The sequence below is a fragment of the Lepisma saccharinum genome, chromosome 23, assembly GCF_977018435.1.
Source record: "Lepisma saccharinum chromosome 23, izLepSacc3.1, whole genome shotgun sequence".
Taxonomy (NCBI): domain Eukaryota; kingdom Metazoa; phylum Arthropoda; class Insecta; order Zygentoma; family Lepismatidae; genus Lepisma; species Lepisma saccharinum.
In genome coordinates, this window is record NC_139251.1 from 38,814,186 (window position 1) to 38,834,345 (window position 20,160).

At 38.4% G+C, this 20,160-nt stretch overlaps 1 protein-coding gene across 1 annotated transcript in view; it reads right to left on the reverse strand.

Moving 5' to 3' along the window:
- Gs2 (glutamine synthetase 2) overlaps positions 1-20,160 on the reverse strand; it is a 36,255-nt gene that overhangs the window by 8,377 nt on the left and 7,718 nt on the right. The window contains exons 2-5 of the mRNA XM_083109940.1: positions 10,020-10,210; positions 4,843-5,004; positions 3,617-3,762; positions 2,427-2,555 (exon numbers count right to left, since the gene is read on the reverse strand). Coding sequence (XP_082966066.1) covers positions 2,427-2,555; positions 3,617-3,762; positions 4,843-5,004; positions 10,020-10,194 — 612 coding nt within the window. The 5' untranslated portion in view covers positions 10,195-10,210. The remainder of the gene's footprint in view (positions 1-2,426; positions 2,556-3,616; positions 3,763-4,842; positions 5,005-10,019; positions 10,211-20,160) is intronic.

A 20,160-nucleotide genomic window follows, 5' to 3' on the forward strand; every position in this document is an offset into this window, starting at 1 on the left:
CTGAATGGTACACAACAATTTGTTTGCCAGAGGTCTTCCGTCAAATACGGAAAATAAACAAACGGCGTCGGATCATTCTTCATCAAGACAATGCCAGCTGTCACACATCTCGTCTAACAACATTGTTGGCACCCAATGACTTCTTGTTCCGGAATGTCAAGAATAAATTGCGTGGACAACGATTTTTGTCGCCGGAAGATGCCGTTGATGCGTTCAAAACCCATATTATGGAGGTGTCTCAAGAAGATTGGAAAAACTGCTTTGACAAATGGTTTGAATGAATGCATAAGTGTATTCACCTTAAAGGAGATTACTTCGAAAAACAATAAAGCAGTTTTCAATGCCAAATTCCTGTTTTTTCATTGTTGGGCTCAAAATATAAATAGTGACCCTCGTATTATTTCGAATGAATATACGTATGTGTGTGTGTGTGCATTTAATATGTACTTCATTTAAGACATAACTTACATGAGTGTTCATGTGCTCATGTGAACATTATCAGGCGATGTGCCTGGTTACAGTGACTGAAATGTGATATAGGTAACCTTTTGTTGAGGTAAATTGAATGTGATGTCTTGCCTAACTATTAGCAGAGAAAGTATCTCCATTCTCAAACTTTCAGTTTAATGAGTAGATAAAGTTCTGTCTCTGCTGCCAGTTAGGTACAACTTCATTTTTGAATGGTTCAGGGGTAAAAGATAATGAGTTACATTTTGGTCATTACTGAGTTACACAGTAAAAAGAGCCACCCTTAAATTTTCGTGTGTAATTGTCATTGACTCCTTGAATGCTTCTGAAATTAGTAAACAAAGCACGGAAACAAATTATCTACAATATACTTTCTAATAACCTTTTTGCTTAATACACTAAATAATGACGAAAATGTCACCGTGTTTCATCCCCAAGCCCTTCACTTAACTTTTATTAGTGGGGATACTATTTCACACACTGCAGGCACATGAAAAGCTTGTAAACCTAATTTGTTATTGGTATTAAAACTATATTGTTAACAAACATTATGTACAAATTTAGCTGAGAGAATATTGTCAGTTTACAGGGGATGAGACCGAGTAATCAGTTATGTACCCACTAAAATTTGGTTTTAATTCCATTTTATGCTCAGATAGGCTAATTGATTGCATTTACCACTTCAAGTAGATCTGAACCTCTGTGCAAATGCCTCCGCTCGGGATCTAACCCAAGATCCCTTTGATGCCTAAGCAATAGCATTACCACTAACCATCTAGGTGGGACAATACCGTATATGTATCAGCCAATCAGCATATAATTTTTATCAAGTAAACATTTCCACAACTAGCCTTTAACTTGTGTCCTCCTGTTAATATTGTTATGAATATAAAACTGTTCCAACAAGGATGGTGGCAGTGGCCACTGAAATCAATAGAACTACGAATAAAACAGTTTCACGGAAAAAGTGAATACTAGTTTCTCTGTATTTATCCACTACCGCATCTCTCATTTCCCAATTATGAATAAAACTAATTCATATGCTCTGATTTTATAAATAAATAAATGCTCAAATAAACAGTCTTTCTTCTAAGGTAGATGATGGAAGATGGAGGGACAACGTTGAGATGGACCTAAGGGAAATCGGTAGAGATGGAAAATAGTATATAGAACTTGCTCAAGATAGGGAAAGATGGAAGGCCTGTGTTGCTGCAGCCATGAACCTTCGGGTTTAAGAAGGCTAGGGAGTTAGTAGTTAGTTAGTTAGTTCTTCTAAGGTAAAACATATTACATTCATCAAGTTACATATATTTATTCAGGGCCATGCATGGTCTTCATAGAACATTTGCAATTATATATCTGATTGGTTTGCACAATTTATATTGGTACATAAGAATGTACATTAATTTAATATCAGTCCATGTCAATTAGAAATTAAATTGCTAGATAAATACAATTTGTATTGTAAGAAATTAATCTATCCCGTAGTGTACCTCACATTCCTGAGCTACCGTGGCCTTCGTAGAAAGCATAATATACAAAGAATGTGTTTACGACAGCAGTATAGGTTTCCAGTATCATGAGTTGTAAAAAGGAAGTAGGGGAGAGAAAGGAGGGGAGATGAAGGAAAGGAGATCAGAGGTGAAGGGCAGAAGGAGGAGTCTGTTTTTGGCTTTGTTAGCGAGAGGATAAGAAAGAAGTTTATTGACCAACTATTAAAGTACAAGACAGATAATTCCTTTCTCTAAGTATGTCCCTGCCAGTTCAGTCTTCAGGATCATAAAACCCCAATTTATGTGTTGCCATTCATTTAACAGTTGTATAGATTACCACTTATCTAGGTAGTTCTCCTGATGTGATGATTAAAGATTAAGGCTAAATCTAAGCGAGTAGCTATGAGCTAACGCCAGCTGGGATGCAATCCCAGCACCGCTGAGGTGGTGTTATATGATCCTTACCTGAGCCGGCATAACTTCAGCATTGGTACCACAGATTTCAATCCCAGCATACAGGCAAGCTCTGTAGTGGGCATCAACAATATCTCTTCCGTAAACTTTGTTCGCTCCTACTCCACAGTAATAAGGACCCTGGAATAAAATAATACATCATTACATATTGTACAAAATTTTACTTACGATTCAAACCTAACAGTTCAAAAGCACCACATTCGTTGCAAAATTACTACTTGTTTCTCAGGAACTCATTTGCTATCATTATGAACCTGGAGCCTTTGACTGCAACATAGTGCAAAATAATTATATTCAATATTAGTAGAGAACCAAATTATACTAAGATGAGACGACATTTCCTCTTGGGTGTTTACGTTTTTGGAAAGCAAGGAGAAAGAAAAAAAAAACCATTATCCTAGTCTAATACACCATTCTTGAATGTGGCAGACATTGAAAATTTATCTCCATTTTGAACAGTTGAAAGAATGACTTTTCTATAAACAACAAAGTTCGTTGTGAAATTTCAGTTGTGACATTATTTGCAGGATAACAAAAAGGGACTATACTGGAAAATTAGGACAAATATCCCCCTACCTCACTGGTTACCCAATCTTCCCCCTTTAGCCCCTAATGAAACAACTTCCCTACATAATTAGTATTTTATCCCAAACATTAATTTATTATCTTATGGCATATTAGATGTGACTGGCCACCCACAAAATATACCTCCCGCCAGTGGCATGCTGAAGGGAGGAGAGGTTGGTGGAGGGATCATAACTCCCCCTTCCCATTGGCACAGTATTTCTAAAAAAAAATCATCGAAGGCAGGAAAAGATGGCAACTTGCGAAAATACTACTAAAAAAAAAATGTCCATACCATCTCCCCTTCAGAAAATGTTGGGCCCACCACTGCTACATATTTTTTCTCTTGTGCTGTAACTACTGCCTGATAAGTCAAATATCTAACACAGTTTCTTCACATATGAAAACAAAGTGTTAAATAAAATTTCCAAAGACAGACATGTGATTGATAGGTCTTCCTAATATTTTTACTTAACATTTGCAGCCAATGGTAAAATTTATTTTGTGATGTACTGGCTCTTGACATTTGCTCATTTTTTTGGGACTTTTTTGGCTTAATATGGCAGAATAATTCACATGAATGCAGCACACACATTTTGTTCTGTTTTCATTCATACCTGTGGTCCAGGAAATCCATTTTTGGGCCAGCCAAATGGATGAAGATCTTGATCCAGCAATGTGTACTCTTGCTCAAGTCCAAACCATGGGTGTTGATCAGCAGCACGCTTCATGACTTCCAGACAGGATTTTCGGTGGTTTGAGTCTGAAACAAAGTAACCATATATGTGTTTCAATTTGCAGTTATTTTTTAATTTTCAATATACAACAAAGAAGTGCCAATTGAAATATATACGTTACTGTTGCACTGGCAATTTTATTGTAATCTGATGGGAGACTTTAGAATTTTATTGGAACTTTATAGGTAACTCCAGAATTATGAGATTGTATATGGAAATCATGTATACCCTTCCCTGTTATCACCACTTTCCATTGCCTGTGAACAGATCATAAAAGGACAGTCTTTACAAATTCACCTCTCCATATAAAAATACCATGCATCCTGGCTTCTTACCAGGCATATCCTGCTTAACTAACTTGAGCATCTTATTATTGGATGCTACAAACTGTATATCTGAAAACTACCAATTATTACTACCACCAACAAGCTTGTTTTAACTACTAATACTTATTTCAATTACGAATAAGAAGTAGTAATATGGTAGAATGCACTTCTATAGTGGAACCACCACAGACAAGAGAGCTTGCGCAGATCCAAAACTGTGCATCATACTCCCACATGGAGGGGAGTGAAGTAGGCTTCCTTATGACCTGAGTTGAATCAATGAAGGGGGAAGTGTGCAAAGGAGTTGTTTTTTTTTTTTCTTGTGGTCGCTTCGTAGCACATCACTTCCATATTCTCAACAACAATCACAACAATTCAGAATTGTTACATTTTATCAAGTGATAGTGGGATATATGATTAAAATGGTGGAATAAAGTATATAATTACACTGAAATCTGGTCTAATTATTACTTGTTTTGTGAGATTAAGATTAGCAGGTAATGAGAGCAAATTTTCCGCTGTACATACTAGTTGGCAATTTTTACCCCAAAGCTGTGAATTTCCACAAATTGGAGATTTTTCATGTAACACAGTGGGAGTGCTCAGTCATGATTGTAATGCAATTCTAATAATAATAATAAATTTTCTTTATTAAGCGGGCAAGGTTCAGCCAAGGGCTGCTCTACCACCTAAAAGAATAAGTTCCAATATACTAATTCAGTTATATTCTTATGCTATAATTAGAATCTATAAATCCCTTTTTAACAAAAAATTTCTTACCTGTAGGCTTCTTATTGTATTTGTACGTCTCGCATAATACCAGTTTGTTGTTGCCCAATCTAAATGGATCTTTGTACATAGCCACTGGGTGAAGATAAATATCTGAATTGCTACCCTCGGCTTGGTATGTGGAACTGCCATCATAATTCCAGATCGGGAGTTCTGTAGTAAGAAATATATTAATTATGATATGTTACACAGTTATGTACATTAAGGCCAATAAAATAATGTACAAGAAACAAGTATAGAGTCACTGATGTTATTAAAGGGGAGACTTCAAAGTACTATCTAAATGTCCTACAAAAATTCTGGTGTGTAATATGCTAAGTATTAACATAATTTTTGATGGAAGGAAACTTGATCAATATGAGCTGCATTGTACAATATACATCATGGCACATAATTTCGTAATTACATCATCCTACATAACTAAGGCTCATACAATTTCACTATCATTTGTATTGTACATAAAATCTTGCAAAAAAAAAAAATATATATATATATAATTTTGATGATTATATATCATACAAAATTCTACATCAATGATATAAACTATCTATTGCCAACAAACTCTGAGTAATTCAGTATTCACAATTTTTATTTGGGGAGTGTATGTATGAAATTGGTACCACATTAACATCTTTGCGAAAATTCTTGACAGTGTGGCAAACAAAAGTTAGGGGGTTAGAGCATCCAGAAGTCAGGATCAGTTTCATTGGTTGCAGTTTCTTGGGAAAATTGGGACTAAAATTGGTGATGTTACATAGCCCCACTAACAGGAGTGTGATCATGTTCCTGCAGTGCCCTTACAATAATTAACAAATTGTTGTGAATAAAATGAAATTATATGCCTGGAACACACAATTTTTCGTTGACACTCATTTTCTAAGGGAGCAAATCTCAACTTTATTTCACACACTTCATTTAGAAAAGAGCTGTTCACAGATATAAGTGGTATTGAGTAGAGATGTAATGAGCCCAGTATGACTGTACACATGAGGGAATCCTAACTCATAATTGGAATTTACTGCTTCACATATGAGTGGACTTACATGTAAATTATAGACAAGGGGACATGGGTTAAGACCACTGGTCTAATAGGTGAGAGCGAACTGATGAAAAATGTGCAGAAAAATTATCACCCTCCTGCCAAAGGCAGCTCTGGGAGTGGAAAAATGTGAATGATGAATTTTGGCCACACTCCATGCGAGTGCTGCCACAGCTGAAAGCTTTTTGACCTTGATGTCTCAACACTTGGTTAAAGATCCCGCATGGACAAAGACAAAGAGCAGCTCACAGGACTGGTTCTACTGAACATCCGTTTTGATAAATTTCCAAATGTTGACAAATTCACACATGTTGTCAAGAATAAGAAGAGAATATTTGGCTTTCTTATCTTGATGTAAGACATGGAGCCTCCTGATGATGTATAGGGTGAAATGGTAACATTGTAGACTTGTTGCCATAGACATCTGCAGGATCTTTCCAGAGAAGTGCAACCAACCAACAGGGTGCAAAATCATTGGGGGGGGGGGATTTTCCCCCCACAAAAATCCCCTACCATAAATTTTCGGGGGATAGTTTTTGTTACAACAAACAAAAGATAAACAATTACTTTTAATTTCAAATATACTGTACTAAGAATAATATCAAATACACATACAAATTAGTGTAGTTGTGAGTGTTCAATGCTTTCTCTCTCTCAGGAGATGATTAACAAATCTACATCAATACGCACAATAAAAGTAAAACAAGAATGCAAAACAATAACAACTATGAAATGTAATTGATTTATTTTAACATAAAGCAAAAACTTGCACATAATAAAACCACTTCAACTATTTCATAATTTATTAACATTTCTAACGAATTAGTAAAGGACGTAGTTTGCTACTGTATAATAATATCTGAAAGATTTTAACAAATTTATTTATTTTTGGGTAATTAATAATATATTTTTAATTTAGTATTTTACCTTTAATAACATTATATATTTGTATATCATATAATTTATATGTATGCTTGTGGGGAGGGTGTTTGTAGATTAAGATCTTTCTCCCCCCACCAGTCTTAAATGATTTCGCAGCCTGGCAACTAAGGTATTTTTTTCAGGGGTAGAGAATTAGGTATATTTTCCCACACAATAGTGTTACCCTCATAAAAACATTCATTCCGTTTGATGCAAACGTGCTGCAACGCCCTTAAAATAATAAATTGCTGTAACAAATGAAATTATTTGTGCTAAATATATAATTTTAGGTTAACAATTTTCGAGTTGGGTGACCCCGCTTCTGCACGTCCATGTAATCAAGGGGTCCCATGAGGTACACCGTGGTTCAGATCCCACTTTATACTGTAGGTGGTTCAGATCCCACTTTATACTGTAGGTCCAGTCCCAATAAGATCTGTACATAAAGTGGACCTCAAACAAAAACAAGAAAAAATGTAAGGCTTTTTTTTTTGTCAAGATTCTGAAATATCTTTAACTTCTATTTTGTGTGTCAATGGGTCAGTGGTAATAAGGACGCCATGCTGGAAGTCGGAGATACCTGTAAAGTTCATATAATTGGTGAAATTGTAGTGATATTTTATTACAAAGTATTATTTTCTGCGAATTACAGGCTGTAAGTTAAAACAACTAACTTATACCATATACAATAATATAACAAGAGAACCTTTTCACCAAAGACATTAAAATTATGTTGATTGTCAAATAGTGGTGTGGGACTGAAAATTTTTGGTCAGGAGAGAATTTGACAGGAATTTTTTTTTGTAATCTCAATATTCAGGGGAAAAAACTATTTCCTGACGCAGTGAAAATCTCGAATTCTACACATATTGCTGTGGCACTTCTGGAATAAAATCACTGAATTAAAAAAAAAAATAACAAATGTAGTGCTAAAAGATATTAAGAATTAGCCTAACCATTTTAAAATGAGATACTTTTTCTAGACTGTCAGGAATGACAAAGTGAAAAGTCAGCAAGTAATTTCCCGAAGACCGGATGAAGTATATGTATCTCGGAGGCCCCGATCTGACTGTAAATTCAGGCACAGTATTCTTCGGCTGTGGCATGCCCAAGATTTTCGAAAGGGGGGAGTTATGTATACTTTCTCCTTGCAGTCAGCCCTCATTTTGTCATTTTCCTACCATTGACGTTCTTCTTCTTAGGAATACTGGGCCAAGGGGGGGGGGTTATAACCCCCTTAAAACACCCCTTGGGCATGCCACTGCTCTTCGATATGTAAAAACGAGAGGAGTTTAAGGGGTGACCCTTTGTGGAAACATCCAAATGCTAATCCCTTCCACGCAGTACACCCTGGACTGAATTTTGCAGACTGGCGAGGCTCTGGCGTCTGGATCCACAGCCAGTATACTGTTCTGTGGAGCTCGTGCTGAGTTCTCTCTTTATGCTTATTATTGTCCCTTCATCCATTTCATCCTATCATCATTCATCATCATCATCTTGCGATTAGCCAAATTTAGCAGAAAAGCCAAATATAATAACCTAAGTCAATCACTACGTTTCTATGCCCACATTGAGATAAAATCCTGAGAGCGCCCTTGAGTGGGAATAATAATGTTTTGTGCTTGCGATTTCAATTTTTCTGACGTGAAAGGGGAACTCAAAATGAAATTGTTCACTCGATGGGGAAACACTGAAGCAAGTTAATTGCACGAAGTCTTGCATTGTGCGCTTTCAAACCCGGAATTTTGAAGGATTGAATTTGAACAAGACTGTCACGATATGGTTATCAGTAATCACGTGATCAACACAATCTAGCCACGTGCGGGCCGTTGAAACAGTCTTGGCCAATTGGCCTTTCGCCAAGCAGGTCAAAGGAACTCTCAATTTTTTTAAAAAAAAAAAATGCAAGAGAAAGAAGACGTTGCATTTTTAATGGCACGAGAACTGCAGGGGTAAACAGATGTGAAAGGCCTTCCTTGATATGTCTGGATGCTCGATCCAAAATGGCAACAGGTCACGGGCGGTGCAAGGGGGGGGGGCATGGCCATGTGGTGTGTGTGGGACAGTGATGTGCCCTACACTATAAGTTTACGTCTACACGTAATTACATTGGGTTGTAGTTTACATAGATTACTACGTAGACAATCTAAAGTGAATGAAAGGAAAGTGGCATATTCGACAAGGTATATTGGTTCCTAACAAAATGAAAAGAATCCTATTTACAACAAAATTTCTCTTCTATCATCAACTATAGAAGATAAATATGAAAAAAACAATAGATGGCAGTCGTGAGGCAAAATTAGTCCTTTTTCCCATAAAACACTAGAATATTACCTATGTTGGTTTTTCCCTAGGTGAGAAATTGTTCGAATTTGGAAGGGAGCGTATGAAAAGTTCTCCTCACACATCAGCAACTGATACGCAGTATAATTTTGTTTTACTTCCGGCGCCCTTTGCTAAGTTTTCACCTTTCGCCATGTTGTTTACATAGATTAAGTCATACGTGTAGATTGTAGACTATTGTTGTTTACGCGTAAACGCACATCACTGGTCTCGGATCTTTACTTAGGTATAATGGGGTATAATGGAAGTCCGGATTGTTGACATAAAAATCGTTAAAGAGAAAAGAAATTTCACTGATGTGGGAACTTACCCTCGTCTGAGAAAATAGCAGTTTTCAGGTAATCATTGTCTTCAGCTCAGGATAGCATATTGTGCCTACAAATTCAGAGCGACGGGCAGGATTTGTGAGTTGCAAATCCTGGTCAATTTACACCTTGTACCCATGGAACAATAAACTTTTATATAAAATTTTGTGCACGGCATTCGTAGGAACTTTGAACCCGCACGCTTTTTGGACTTGGAACAAAAAACTCTCGCACTCGCTCATCGCTCTAAATTTTCGCCATTTGAACAGTTTCTTTCTTCTTTATTTTCTTTGACACGGTTCCTGTTTCACTTAGACCACAACAGTGGAGCCTGAACCCAGAGAAACTGAGTTTTCCAACACTTGGCCATAAGTTTCACTCGCCATAAGTTTCACTCAACTTTCAGAAAGTACAAATGTTTGTAATCAGGGAGGATCTTTGGATACCTTGTGTATATTTTTGGGAGGGGGCCTCCTCACATTCATGGAATTCTACTACTGCCTTGCTCACTTGAAACAATCACCCGTGGAATGGAATCAGAATTACCCAAGCCAACTTACCTTCAGGAGTTTTTGGAATGAAATTCAGAGTCCTCGTTTTGGCGCGTACGTTCTCTCCCGTGCCATCTATCCACACATACATAGCCTGAACTTTGTCATCTGGTTGAGGAAGCCGCATAAATCTGTCTAAAACCTGTTTGTTCGTCTGAAAATTGGGACCTACGGTAAGCGCCATCTTTGATTAAGAGTGTCTGGAAAACAAGAAAACCATTTATTAAAAGCAAGCAGCACAAATATTGGCAATAGCCTCTAGACTGGTAGATACTACGAGCCTATAACTGCCACCAATAAAAATAATATAATAATGGCACTAATATTAACAATGGTGGTTATAGAAATAGCAGCAGTACCAATAAGAATAATACAAGTAATATAAATTTATGCTTGCAGTAATACACACTGAGCTAACTAATTGTACATGAAATCAAACTATTTGTTCATTACTGGCATTTCCAAATTGGTACGGGCAAGTAGTGGAATCAAATTCTATGCAAGAGAGTGTAGAAATAGCTATAGGTTCCTACCTACAGTTCAGTGCAAGGAAACTGTGCCAAAGTACATTTGACTACAATTTATTTTTGCAATCACCTGCTAAATAATTTTATTTTCATCACTACGACACGTCGTTAATTTTCTCATTGGGCTAATTGTGACGATACTGATAAATGATTATTGCAAGGAATTGATGATCCACTTGATACCTAGGACAGGACAGGACTCGAACGCGGAACCTTAGAAGCTTCTCCAGTTATTATGTATGTTGCGGGAGAACGATATGTCTTTGGAGGGGCATCTTTTCGAGGAACTCAAAATCTGACCATTCTTTTGGGGATGTCACTGAATTGGGAAGAGGAAGGTGCAGTGGCGATTAGAAATATCGTGCATTGAATTTTACTCGGTGGATACGTGTACAGGCACGGATATTCATGCTCTAACCATGATTCGAACCCACGATCCCGGACTTTGCATGATTATAGAAGTCTAAATCAGTCTTCTCCAGCTATAGAATTGTCACATACACGAGGATGTAGCAGATGTAGCACAATAGAGATTTCGTTATTTTATAAAACTCGTATTTCGCAACACTAAACGACTTTTGAGGCACCCTGTTTTCTACATCTCGCATTCACATGAAATCCAATTCCTCCACTCTAGACCTACCAGCAGACCAATGAACCATATAAATTATTATCGAAGTCTGGAAGACTCGTACGTGAGAAACTTGACTCATTATTCCCTTGTATACACCACAGAACACGCACGATCTGCACTCTTATATCATTCCGAACGAAAACAACAAGATGCACGGAGTTTCCAACAACCTTGAAGAGAGTAACTTGATTCGACACGTGCCCCAGAACAACTCGCGCTGTCTCAAGTATTGATGGTGCTGTTCCCAAGGCCGTTCTCAGAATCGATCGAATCTCATTTCTCTGTTCTCAACGTGATGCCCTCACCACAGTTCAGTGACCTATACCCACCATCGATTTCGCCCACCCTCGCGGCAAGGGTGCAAAATGAGAAAACGTTCCATTTAGAGCTTTCAATCAGGGCAGTTTCATTTCGCAGAGATTACGACGCAGGACGACAGGAATAATATTCGTGAAAGGCATACGATACGATACATGCAGTGTTTTTATTTCGTGCATTAAAGAGAGACAGACCAACGTTTGTTCCGGGTCAAGTACTGGTTTGAACTTCTTGTTTGAGTTTCCGTGCATCTAATCACCTTTCATCCTCATAGTCGCGAACAGACCCAAATGCCAGAAAAAAGTTTACCGAGAGAGAGGAAAAAGGAAAGACTAGATGCAAAATGGGGAAGAGGAAAGCATGGATGTCCACGGGATTTTTTTCGGGGAGGGACAAGGAAGGTATTTTTTTCTAGGGGGGAGGGCATATTTTTCCTCATAATAGTGATGCCCACTAAAAAAAAACACGTCCGAAATTATCATGTTCCTTCAACAACCCTTATAATAATTAACATAATTTAGTGACAAATGAAATTCTGTGTGAAATTATACTTGCTAAGGTGGACTTTTATTTTCCACGGGGGCGTAGCCCTTCTTGCCCCCTCCCCCTTCCGGACGTTCATGGAAGAAAGGGGAGAGAGAAGAAATAGGCTAATCGGGACTGGACGTGCAGTTTAAGTGGGATCCGAGCCTTCCTACGAAGCGACATTGTTTCTACTACCAAAATGGCAGAAAACAGACAAAATAAATATTCAATTGATTGTACCGATACAGTCAAGAGCAAAAGTCACGTAGATTCTTTTCTATATCACACACGTTCGCCGATGAACATATAGAAGGCATCAAGGAGAACCTTTCTTTCTTTCTTTGTTCGTTTCGGCGCTACGAGTATTTGAAAAACTTTTTTTTCAATAGTGTATACACACAGCACTAATGCAACTTCACACTTGATAAGCATCACTTGATCCAAGTTCACATCCATCCAGGACACATGATTTTCTTTATCTGCTGATTGTACATCTTATGCTTGTTGAGATTTCAACTATATCGAGCAACATTAGATTACATTCATTTCAAGAGATTTCTGGTTTTGTAACAGTCTCGTACATAGAGATCAACGAGCACGATAGAAAACATGCTGTCTAAGCTCGGAGGTTATCATGATCTTCAGAAGAATAACTTAACGCGAGGACATAGGCGTAGGGAGACAAGAAGGGGATGATATCCCACGGTTTCCAGCTTTATAAAAAAATCGAAGTTGATAGTATTTTTGTATACCTCCTGAGCAGGCACGTATCTAGAAATATATTTCGGGGGGGGGGTTCAAACCAAGTGTCTCAAAATAATGATGGTAATAATAAACGTTAAATTAAAATAATTAAAATAGTATTAATTAATATTGAATTTTTATTACATGAATTGGTAAAAATATGAGCAATATAACAGCACGTATTCGTTATCTAGATTAAAGATAAAAGTAAAGTTCTCCCCTGTGCATAGCACAACGCCATGAAGGCGTATAGGGGGTGTGGGGGTAACGCCCCACACTTTCTATTATTGGTAAAAAAAACTGCTCTGGCAAAGAAATTAATGTTAAATACACAAAGAATTGAATTATCAAAAGAGGACGTTAGATCCAGTTGACGAAAAGTAAAGTTCTTGGTAATATTTTATGCATATTATAATTAGTAATAGATTTTACGTAAATCTTCTTTGGTGCTGTCTTTCAAAGTCGTATGATCCCAATTAAATCCATTGCTTCCAATTACGAGTTGGGCGGAAATAATAGATTAAACAAGTATATTTTATTATTTAATTTTAGTTATTTTATCATTTAATTTCTTTCATTATTTAATTTTAGTACTTGGTAAATCTTTCGGGCCCCTAAATACGCCCTTGGCCCTTACCCCTCATCTCCTAAATGTGCCTTCATGGCACGGTGCTATATGCACGGCAAAATTTTACCTTACCTATGGCCTAAAAGGAGAAACATTCACATTTTACGCTGTGGTATATAGACATCAATTTGTCATTTTGACTCGTGCGGTTTAAATTTTATTGGAACTGTACCTGAAACAAGTAAAAGCACTATGCAGTTATATTTTTCCTGAACGTTGTAGGACAAAGCCTGGCTCACCTTCAGCGCGGTTAGAAGCTTGCAAAGTAAATGCCTTTATCCCTGAACTCAGATATGCGGTAGGACGAGAGGTTTCCTTGTAAATGTGCAAACTCCTAACATTCGAAGGAGACCTCCCGTTGCGCATCATAATTTATGTCAAGTCAAGGTCTGCAGAGGGCGAAACGCTGAAATCTACGTCAAAATCACCTGATCTGCACGTCTCTGGCAAGAATCCACATCATTTCGTAACCTTACGTGTCATCCCCGCGTCCTAAATATGACCGACTTAGTTTTAAAAAATCCGTATCTTATCAATAGCTGCTTGTTCAGATTTGCCCAAGTTAAGAACATAGGGAGGTGACTGACGTAATGCTCCCACTGTGGAGGTGGAAAATCGGTCAAAACACCGAGGAAGAAAACCTTGCCACCAGCTCCCAACATGCTTTGCGGAGTTCTCTTGACCTTTGGAAATCTCCTTGTGTACAAAATGATACACGCGCTGTTGAAACCAGAATGTACCGGGTGATGTTTACTTGTACACTAGTCACCGTGAACATTGTAAGCTTGTTCTCCAGTGCTGTGGTCCCAACCTTTTCAGACCGTTTACGCGAAGTTCCGTGAAACGGGGGAGACGAGGTTTCCATCAACTTTGGATTACATTTTTCATTAAATACATGCATAAAATCATTAACTTCTACATTTTTTTTTAAAAAAAATCAAAATTTCAATAATTGAATTTCAACGTTAATGAACGCAGTATAGCATGTTATTGTATTTAATTTTCTTGGTATTGCTTTTGTGAATTGGTCAGTTTGCATATTGTTAATAACTTGATCCAATACTGTCAATGACACTAAAAATTAAATACTCTGAAAAATACTTAAAAAGACAGCGCTACTTACATTGAGCAATTGTGGAGTTTCAAGTCCCAACTTATGCACAGATAGGCTAATCGTGACTGAACTTACAGATTAAAGTGTGATCCAAACCACTCTATGCCATCACCGGGTATCGGAACTCGGGGGAGGGTGAGCTGGTATTGAAAAAACTTCTCAGTTAGTGTGTGAAAAGATTGATAGTCATACATACAACCAGAGCTACGTAATGTTTAAAATGTGAAGGAGTACGTGGGTGTTTTGTAGCTACCTATATCCCCCTTTTCCAAGGAAGTGTTGAAACTAAGGATCAGTGATTTATCCACACAAGCCAACATCCACGCCCCCTTATTCAGCAACTCCAAATTCATAAGAGTCAATTTTTGTAATATTTTGGCACTAAAGTTACCTTTACTCCCGACCCCCTTGCAAAAATAAACTCCTGCAAAGGATCATTAGGTAGTTTATCAATAAGAAACTAAAACTAGGAAAACTGGTTCTGTGACGTAAAATTGCACCAGAAAAGTTTCAAAATTACGAAAGTTTGTAGTTTTTGCTTAACACTTCTTCTTAGGTTTTCAGATCTGGTGGTAAAGGTGAAGCTATCCAGACGTGCCTCCCGAATATTTGTAGCAAATGGGAGTGCCTGCAGACCTCATCTCCAAGAAGGGACAAGCCCCGGCACCTACCGACCTGTTGGGTGACAAGTCCAGGCAAATACTGTATAAACCTGTTCCTGCTCCCCCCCCCCCCAAAAGGTTGGAAAGTTCAATTGAACTAACCGGTCTAACTATGCACTAGTAATAAGCTGGCATGCGAACTCAAATGGGAGTGCCACTTGCAAAATCAAGTCTTTTTCAAGACGGAAGTGAGTCAGTTTGAAAGCGATAACAAACTTCCTGCACACGTGACACGTGTACGCCATAAAAACAAAACAAAATTGCATTTCAAGTTTTGTTTAGCGCTGAAAAATGATCGTGGTTGCATAATAGAACTGGTATAATACACCGGCTTCCCAACAGGTGTCTCGCTTATCACACCGTGTTTCCTGACTATGTGAAGCTCCACTTTCCGTTCCAAAACAATACGTAGGCCTATGTATAAAGGCTTCGGTAGAGTGAACTAGTTACGTTTATCTCTGAGATAAACCCCCTGATGAGTTTGTTACGCAAACAAATTACACAAAGCACGAGTGTTCCGAGCTATTTATAGGATTCGCAGTGACGTACCCAGGATTGGGTGCAAGGTACCGTACATAAATCTCATTATTAAACCTCAGATAGAATATCTACAGGGTAGGGTTCTTTGTAGACAACGAAACCAGACAGGATGCCTTTCAATGGAGATGTATAAACGTACAGTGATGGACAAAAGTAATCATACAGTGGAACTGAAAGGAAAAAAGGACGAATTGCAGCAGCTAGGAAAACAATAAGGAAGTCAAAACTGTTAATGCTTGACCATGTATGCACCAAACGATATATTGACAACAAAAATAAATATCAGATGATGCTTGTAGAAAAATAAAATACAATACTTTCTCAATACCCGCTTCTTTGGCTGGACAAAAGTATTCATACACCTACATAAAAGTTCACTTTGAAGAAAAGAAAGAAACAAATACCATGTCGTCATAATTTAGTATGCATTCCTCTGTTATGGAGAATAGCTGTCAGTCTCTTTTGCATAGAATGAACATGAGGCGTGGTTATTTCAGATGTAATATTGTGCCACTCATGCAAAATGACCTCTTTCAGTCTATTCTTGCTTGTTATGTCATGTTTTCGGAGTCAGGTTTCCAAATGGCTCCAAAGATGTTCAATGGGGTTAAGGTCGGGGGACTGAGGTGGAGTTTTGAGTATGTGGGGAGTATTATATAACAACCAAAGGCGGACAATCTCAGCTGTATTTTTAGGGTCGTTGTCCTGCCGGAAGTAAAAATCATTCCCAAGACCCAAATGATCGAGACTCTTCTGCAAATTGTTCTTCAGAATATTCAAATAGACAAATCTATCCATAGTTCCCTCAATAAAGACGAGTTCTCCAACACCTGAGGCTGACATACAGCCCCAGACCATAACGCCACCACCTCCATGTTTAACTGTGCCCAAGAGATTTCGAGACTCAAGCTCAGTATTGGGCTTTCTCCACACCAAACGTCTACCATAACTATGGATAATATTAAATTTGCTCTCGTCCGTAACCAACACTTTATCCCAGAAGTCCAAACGTTTACTCACATACTCCTTTGCAAATGTTAATCTGGTCTTCTTGTTGTTCTTACTGATGTATGGCTTCCTTCTATGTACACTAGCTCTGTACCCTGCTCGGTTGAAAAGCCTTCTAATACTTCTTGAGGACACTTGTTTTCCCAGGTGTTCGTGAACATGTGCCGACACTGCTGACGATGTTAATTTTGGGTTTTTCTTGATCATTCTCAACAGTCCTTGTTTCTCTCTCGAAGTAAGTTTCTGAGGACGCCCAAACCTTTCCCCATTTATCAGCACTTTTGTGTCTTTATATCGTTTGATGACACTTTGCACAGTCGCACGACTACTCCCAAGTATCTCTGCGATTTTAGAATATGATTTTTTATTGTGGTATAATGATATCATAATTCTCCTCTCTTCGATCGTGATTTCCTTCCCTTTGCGGCCCATTTGACTTCCTGCAGCACGCCAACACCAAACCAACCACTTCCTTACACAGGTGCAACTGCAGTAAACAAATATCTGGCACTGAATGATGGAAATGGTTGTTTCACGAACTTTTTTTGGTGTTTATAACGTGGCGTATGAATACTTATGACCATCCAGAAAGCAGCTTATCTAAGGATTACCCATATTTCTCATGACAATTTCAATTGTATGCACACAATTGCTTTGCGTTTCTATTCTTGCCATTCCAATGGAGCATATGTGCTACAGACGTGACTTGCCTTTACGGTCTTCTTTGTATAATAACATGTTTCATTCAGACAATGCCTTTGTATGAATACTTTTGTCCATCACTGTATATATTCGAACACAGGATACATGGAATCAATATTTACATAGGCTACATTTTTCTGTAATTCTCATTTAGTCAATTTTTATCTCAATATGCTTTTTATTATTTCTTTTATCGATTTTAATATTCTTCGGTCTGGACTCGCATCTTAACGCACGGTCTGGACTCTCATCTTAACGCACGGTCTGGATCTGGACTTAACAGAATATCTGGACCTGGACTTCCTTCTTTGTCTTATGGTAATCTCGAGAACGGGCATCCTTCGTTCAGCTAATTTCCTCGAACTTTGGGCATATTTCTAACGTCCGCCCTTGTGGCTGCAATTTTAACGCGCCAACACTAAATAGGTCCAACCTAGTGTGTACTTCGTGGCAAACGACTGAAACGCCAAACCAAAAGTGCTGTGGGGCATCGACTGGAACGCGCCACCACTGGTGTAAACAAAATTTCCACTATTGGAAAGTTAAATCAAATCGGACAGATTCAAGATCTGTTCAAAGACACAAATTTGTATCATTGCCTTGACTTCTTTTAGTTTTCTGATCAATTTACATATGATCACTAGTTTGATTTATCGAGTTTATTAAGTATACTTTTTGTAAGCAGTCAGCCCTAATTTTGCCACCTTTTCCTGCATTTGACGTTCTTTTTTCAGGAAAATTGGGCCACGGGGAGGGGGGAGGGTTATGACCTCCACCAAACCCCACCGCATTGAGCACGCCACTGTACCGTACATGACACTTTAGTATTTCACCAGTCGAATGCAGCAGGCTTGTGTAGCCTGTCATGCCGCTACGGTGTGAAACGTTCGTTCTTGCCCTACCGACAATGGGCGTCCGGGAAAAAAAGGGGGGAAGGGGCACGTCTTCCCTGGACAATGAATGTCAAGCTAAAAATTTATGTTATTGTTAGAAGGACGTTGCAGGAAAATTGGAACTTCAAACTGAATATGTGTTCTTTGAGGAAAACACTAGCAAATATGCCTCGTTTGCCCCCCTTGAAAAATGCATTGACTGGAAGAAATTATACAGAAATTTATTCTCGTTTGTTACAATTACAATACACTGACGGCACATGTCCCGTGTTCGATACCTGGTCATGCATTGTCATTGTCCTGTGATTCATTATTCGTCCTCATCGTCGCGATTAAACAAAAATAGAATAGAAATAGACTATTGCTTTATGTGATTTTACTGCAAGACAAAAAGTCCAGTATATGAGACTACAGAAGATACCATAACGTACAAATAAACTGCACTCGCATTACGATTAATAAGTTCACTAACACTAACAACCTATTCATGTCCCTTCTGATTAGGGAAGTCCTTTGAACCCATACCTTCAAGGCAGTAAATACGCATACAAACATCCTTCAAGTTCAAAAGAACATCAATTCATAAGCACGGTGCATGCTCAGTGCATGTGGAGCGGACAGCTTCAAAGGTTCATAACTAGTACCCTGTTACCTCCTGTGCACCCTATAATCTTGCAGCTGCACGTCTTGCAATGCGCTAATGGGCTGCCACGCAGTCTGTTCGCGGTGTCTATAGGATAACACCAAGGCTGCATTCTTCGCGAGTGCAAAGGCACCAACTTACGCCAACTTGCTAATTTAATTTGGCTACAACTGCCGCACAATCTGAGGAGATTCTTCAAATTAGTGTGTTGGTGTGGTAGAAGTGGCATTGCAAAGGTTTGAGTAGGAAAGGCGGAAAATTATGGCTTGTTGAAAATTGATAAATCGCATTTTTGAAACGTTTCACAAGCAAAATTGGTGGAGACCTTAAATTCAAGAGTATCAAGTTGAAATTTTAAACAATAAAGAAATGAAATTAAAATATTGGGTGCGTCAGCACTTTGGCTATTTTCACCCGTCGCATTATACGAGGTCCGTCTCTAAGGAATAAAATCTCCTTACCTAGGTTAAAAACTTAAAAAGATAAGGCTGAAATGAGCAGTGACGTATTCTGAAAATTTGACCTTTACCGCAACAGTTCTTACTTATTGTATATATATTTATTATACGTATATTAATTACATATAATCGAAATAAAACACCAATGGCATGCAAGTAGGCCTACAAACAAATAGAAAACATATTTCCGGCAATATATAGCGGGTGATCCGTTTGAGATTCAGAAAAGTAACCCTTTACACAGGGTGGAGCATTTTCGACTACACAGTTTGAGGTTGGCAACACTGCAAAAATGCATTGGGAGGGCGGTTTCCTCCTGCCTTGTGTACACTGTGGCCTTGGATTTCAGTAGCAATGAAGCGTTGGCCTCTACAGCAAAGTATATTTTGTGTGGAGCAGTTCGTGTTGACGAAGTCAATTGCAGCGGTGCAGCGTGCATTCCGCAGGGAGTATGGTGATCAGCCAGTGACTTGCACTGAGGAGTAGCTAGTCTAGCAGAGATAGATCAATCAATCTCACATCCCGAATTATATTCAAATCACAATATTTATTGTCTTGTTAAAGCCACCACAGCTCATATGTAACACCTTTTTTTCCACGCTCTTCTCGTCATCGGTGTTCTCCGCGGGCAAAGCTGGCTGGATACCCTAGCTCGCTCTTCTTCCGCCAGACCAGTTTCCAGGTAGAAACGGCCGGCCCAAGGAAAAGGAAGATTTCTACCTCTACCTCCCTTGCCCCCACGCCCCCCGCTGCA